Here is a 6055-nt window from a genome sequence, read left to right as displayed (position 1 = left end):
TATGCTAGCGCATCAGCAGTACTGTTTTTATTTATTTGAATTTGAATGATGTCTATGGCCTGTGACTCATGCTGTGGTGATGCTTGGTACTTGACTGGAGATGCAGCAACTTCATAATCAACATTGGTCACTTTGTCACCTGTGGAGCTCCTCTACAGAATGAAGAGCAAGAATAAATACATAATGCAGATTTTTCATTAGGTTTGAGTGTTCTTGAGACACATTGTAGAGAGATGTAAAAGTAGTGTGGTAATAGACACATAGTTATAAACAACTATAACGCTGCAAGCACGGTTAGACAGAGAGGGAGGTTAAAATGTGATTAGTGTTCTGTGGTATGCTGAGGAAAATGCAATTAATGTAATGGTAAAAATCCTGGAATGGCCACTAGGTGTCACTGTGTGGATACCGTTGTTAATAAGATCTCACCTGTTACTGTAAGAGAAGCAGAAGAGTTCTTTGGCTAAAAAGGAAGAAAGCCCATGCAGTGCTTTGTAAGACTGAAAGACCTTAATGTTTTTTATTAAGTCATCCAAGGATAGTTGGCTGAACTTTGCACAAGACACTACATTCTTGGATTAAGATGGGATTTTGAAAATTGTGGTTAACAAGGTATTTGAAGGAAATAAGGACTGCAGAGAAACCATTATAAACAGATAACAAATAAACAATTAAACAAACAAATAATCAACTATGTCTACAGGAACTATTGGATCACTGACAGCATTTGATGCAAAGGCTCAGACATTCAAAGAGTATTCTATGATACGGGAACAATTTATTACAGCAAATAAAAAAGATAAGGGTAAACAAAACCAACCTACAGTTTAATGTGCAACCTTCTCAGTTCCACAAAACCAATTGAAAAAAGCTACCAGTAGCTGAAAGCTACCTCAGCCCAGTGAGATAGTTCAGAGATTTAACTTACACTTCAGAACAAGGAACCCTAAAGAAAATGTTTGTTGGTAGTGGAAACTAGTGTGGAAAACGTTCCATGATGGGAATTTTATTTCAAGGTTTTGGTAGAACTGACAAGGGAGATACAGCTTGTAGGCGGCTTTGTTTACTTGTTTGTATATTCTGAAAAGGGTCACTGTATGTGAAACTAAATTTCTTGCAGACATGTGGCTCTCAGAGGTCATGGGTAGCAAGTCATACTCTTTCTTCAGGTTGATACTGTGGAGCCAGTCCCCTATGGCAGTCAGCATGGTTCTTGAAAGGTTTGGAGGGCAAGTCAGTTATGTAGCAAAACCAGTCATCCCACAGGTAATGTAGCGTGAGTCCATTCAGTGTTTCATATTTCAGATGTAGCATTTTATAATCAATCGATAAGTAAAAGATTACATCTTCCACATTTTGGACTAACTTTGCTAATTCTACTAACTGGATCTTGCTTATTTACCTACTGGAAAATCCAGACAATAAGATATTACAATAATCCAACATAGAGGTAAGAAAAACATGAACTAGTTTTTTCGTATTGTGTTGTGATATTTCTTATATCTATATATGGGATGTGGTAGCTCAGTGTTTAAGGTGTTGGGCTACTGATCGGAAGGTCGTGTGTTCGATCCCCAGGTCCACCAAGCTGCCACTGCTGGGCCCCTGAGCAAGGCCCTTAACCCTCAGTTGCTCAGTTGTAAGTCACTCTGGATGTAAATGTAAACGTAAATGTAAACTCAGGCATGTAAAACCAATGGTGGAGGCAACATTGGAATCATTGATGAGGACTGTTAGGAGCCCAAACATATTAAGTGCTTTGACAAGTTGATGACCATAAATCTTATACATTCATGATGGAGCATGTGTTGTTAAGTCAAGAAAATGATATACAGGTAAACCTAAGAAAAAGGTATGCTATTGGCAGGAAACTTTTACGATCGTTTTAGTTTAAATTTAGACTGACAAAGTATTGGTTTGCCAAGATTATATTAGCTTTCTATAGACTATGAATTTTGAAATAGAAGAGATAAGAGATAAGCATTTATTTGTTAACAAAATATTTTTATTCTTTCATTCTTTGCTAAAGTAAACAGCTCAAGTCAATTGTGTAAGAGGCATGATGATCAGTGGTGCTGAGTTTTTACCATGATAATTGCGTGAAGGACTGAAGAATGGATAAAGTTTCTCAGTGAAAGTCTGACCAGTGAAAGAGTAGATAAGAGACTTGGCATCAACATCATAGAAGGAGACTAGACCTGCCTTATAATCCACAAACACTCCCACCTTCTGGGGAGCCTGTTTCAAGGAGAGGGGAACAGGAGGAGAATCACAAGCTTCATATTTAATCTTGTTTCTCAGCCAAACCGTCCAATATCCATTCTTAGGGCTGGTTATTATTTTCCCTTTCCTGATAACAGACTCTTGGGCCACTCCTAAATCCCACTTAGTCTTTTCTCTGACCTGCACCTCATAGTAAAATCTCCCTGAGGAGAATCCTTCCTTTCCCAGCACACAGGCACAATAATCAAACCTCTCTGGGTTATGAAGGAGATTCTGTCGCAAGTCTCCATGTCTTACTTGTTTCCCATCTTGAGAAAGGATGAGTTCAGGATAAGCTGTATCAGGATCCAGAGTCACATCCACTGAAAGAAAGAGACACAATTGACATCCATTTTATTACATTATATAGTGTGTAACATTGAATCCATTATATATATGCAATGTCATAAGATGAAGCAAAGCTCACACACCTGCATATTGCTGAATTCTTTTCAGATCTGTTTGAAAAAGAGAAATCAAATTATATTTGATATATAGTAGATAGATTATATATGGTATAGAAACAAATTTGAGTCAAATTAGTAATCAAATTAGATTTTATAAATTATTATTTAAAAATCAAATTAGGAATAAATGATTATTTTAGCCAGTGGTGATGACAGAACCTGCACAGTGGGTGGGCCTTTTATGAAACAGGGTGATCAAGGGTTTGAAAAGAAAAACTAAAATGATTAAATGCATTAAGGCGTGAGTCAAGAGCATTTGAACAGAAATTGGAATTATTTGGTTGTTGGTACTTTTATTTTATTTTGTTTTTTTGGATATGCAACATTTGTTTGTACTGCAGACAGCCACTAGAGGGCATTAGAAACTAGTCATATGAAGAAGCCAAGGATTCACTTGACTTTTTGTTTTTATCTTTTTGCTAAGGTTTCTTTCAAATGTATTTTTGGAACCACTGTAATAAAAAATAAGTAAAATTAAAGTAAAATAAAAGTAGCTGTGGTGAAATTCATAATAATTATAATCATGATGATTTTAAAAGAATAAAAGACCCATCAGAGTTTTTAATTAAATCTTTTCATTCACACAGAACTATAGCAAATTCTTTAAAGTTAATCTGATAAGGAACAGCAACGGAAACCAGTGTTTCAGTTTTGCCAGATATAAACACATTTCATTTCACATTTTATATGTTTATATCATCTGATATTTGCACAGAGAAGTTTACACAGACGTTACTGAGCAACATCACTCATCGCAACTGTGTCAGTTACATTGCCAATGAACAAGACCTGGGTTTGTGTACCATATTAAGAATATCATGGCGTACAGAGACTGTACATTGCCAATATGGAGCATTTTAAAAATAAAATAATGTAGGCCTTGTATGCAATGTTCTTCAAGAAATGTTTAGGTTAAAATAACTGTTAAAAGTAAACGACCATCACAAATAACCTTAATGACAACCAAGTTACATGTTCTTACCAAAGGCAGCAAACTGGCCTATCTCCTTGTTGAGAGACTCCAGAAGCTGAGACAGAACTCTCCTCAACAGCTCCACACTCTGTTTATTGGTGCAGTCCTTTTGAATAAAAGAAGTATATTGTTTTTTGGCCCATTAAGAAGTTGGATTATTGATAGGACCTGGTGAAGACTTTTTTTGCATTCTGAGGTGTTTCTGACTTTTTCAGTGTCCTTTTAAACATCTTTAACCTCTTCTGGCATTGTTCCTAGCTGAGTCCATTATAAATGTATACAATCCATTAAATATTCCAAAAACTCTGACTTTTATATGGATTTTTTTCTATGTCTAAATGTATCTCACCTTTTTAACTTGACTTTTTTGCTTTGTAGGACTCTTCAGCCTGTGAGTGGAACTGAAATATACAGATTCGGTCGTCTCTGCAGAACACCTCCAACGGTGTCCCATGTTTCTGACAGAGTAATGCTGGTTTAATCCAGGTTTTCCACAAAATTAATCAGTTTATGCTTTTAGATATTAACTTCAGGTTGAAAAGTATTACAGAGTGAAACCCCACAGGACTTTCATGCCCTCAGACTTTCTCACAGAATTTCCTTAATTTTTAGTTCCTAAAAGAACTAACTTTAACTTTAGCTGATTTCTTGAGAAGAGTGAAGACAGTTCTGAAATGAAACTGATCTCAATTAATCTTCTGGGAATTCCCTCTGTATAAACTGATTGCAAAATCACAGTCGTTGTGTAAACAAGATTCTTTAAGGCTCATGTGGAGAGAGAGAGAGAGAGAGAGAGAGAGAGAGAGAGAGAGAGAGAGAGAGAGTTAGGGAAATGGCGCTTGATTAAACTCAGTAACTAAATAGTAAATAATAGTGATAATAAACATAAATTAGATATAATATATTATAAATTTGAATGAACTTGAAAAAATTTTTAGGAAAATTCAAATACCTTAAAATAAAAAAAAAGTATATATATATATATATATATATATATATATATATATATATATATATATATATATATATATATATATATATACGTATATATATATACGTATATATATATATATATATATATATATATATATATATATATATATATATATATATATATATATATATATACTTTTTTTTATTTTAAGGTATATATATATATAGTTATTTTTTTTTAACTATTCTAAACATGTCCTATCAGTGACACAATATATTATATTAAATAAACAATAAATTATTTTATTAAATATTCAATATTCAATATATATTAATTTTCTTAGAATTTACCCAGAGTTGTTGAGCTCTTTGGTGTTGTTCAGCTGAAATGATCTGCATTTTTACTTCCAAACAGCTTTAAACTGTACCTTTCGTTTCACCTAAATTACATCATGAAGCCACTCCCATTGGTTTCCCTTCAAAAATAAACAAAAAAATCTTAATTACAGATTTGTGCCTCTAGTAGGCAGAAATTCACACAATCATCAACAGCCTGTTTTATGATCCTCCACATATTGGCGCTTGATTAAACTCAGTAACTAAATAGTAAATAATAGTGATAATAAACATAAATTAGATATAATATATTATAAATTTGAATGAACTTGAAAAAATTTTTAGGAAAATTCAAATACCTTAAAATAAAAAAAAAGTATATATATATATATATATATATATATATATATATATACGTATATATATATATATATATATATATATATATATATATATACGTATATATATATATATATATATATATACGTATATATATATATATATATATATATATATATATATATATAAGTATATATATATACGTATATATATACGTATATATATATATATATATATATATATATATATATATATATATATATATATATATATATATATATATATATATATATACGTATATATATATATATATATACGTATATATATATATATATATATATATATATATATATATATATATATATATATATATATATATATACGTATATATATATATATATATATATATATATATATATATATATATATATATATATATATATATATACGTATATATATATATATATACTTTTTTTTATTTTAAGGTATATATATATATATAGTTATTTTTTTTAACTATTCTAAACATGTCCTATCAGTGACACAATATATTATATTAAATAAACAATAAATTATTTTATTAAATATTCAATATTCAATATATATTAATTTTCTTAGAATTTACCCAGAGTTGTTGAGCTCTTTGGTGTTGTTCAGCTGAAATGATCTGCATTTTTACTTCCAAACAGCTTTAAACTGTACCTTTCGTTTCACCTAAATTACATCATGAAGCCACTCCCATTGG

General features: G+C 31.1%; 1 protein-coding gene across 2 annotated transcripts; it reads right to left on the bottom strand.

Moving 5' to 3' along the window:
• Positions 1 to 1983: 1983 nt before the first annotated feature.
• LOC132849086 (E3 ubiquitin-protein ligase TRIM21-like) lies at positions 1984 to 6055 on the bottom strand. 2 transcript variants are annotated; one of them, XM_060875283.1, is made up of 6 exons: positions 5936 to 6055; positions 4987 to 5111; positions 4052 to 4174; positions 3712 to 3808; positions 2694 to 2720; positions 1984 to 2585 (listed from the first exon to the last, which is right to left on the bottom strand). In XM_060875283.1, the coding sequence occupies exons 2-6, from the start codon at positions 5032 to 5034 to the stop codon at positions 2038 to 2040; spliced, it is 843 nt and encodes a 280-aa protein (XP_060731266.1). In that variant the 5' UTR covers positions 5035 to 5111; positions 5936 to 6055; the 3' UTR covers positions 1984 to 2037. The 2 variants fall into 2 exon arrangements, with proteins under 2 accessions (XP_060731266.1, XP_060731267.1); XM_060875284.1 differs by having other exon boundaries at positions 4052 to 4160; positions 6013 to 6032.

This window comes from Tachysurus vachellii, chromosome 7 (assembly GCF_030014155.1).
Source record: "Tachysurus vachellii isolate PV-2020 chromosome 7, HZAU_Pvac_v1, whole genome shotgun sequence".
Classification (NCBI taxonomy): Eukaryota; Metazoa; Chordata; class Actinopteri; order Siluriformes; family Bagridae; genus Tachysurus; species Tachysurus vachellii.
This window is presented reverse-complemented; position numbering and strand designations above follow the sequence as displayed.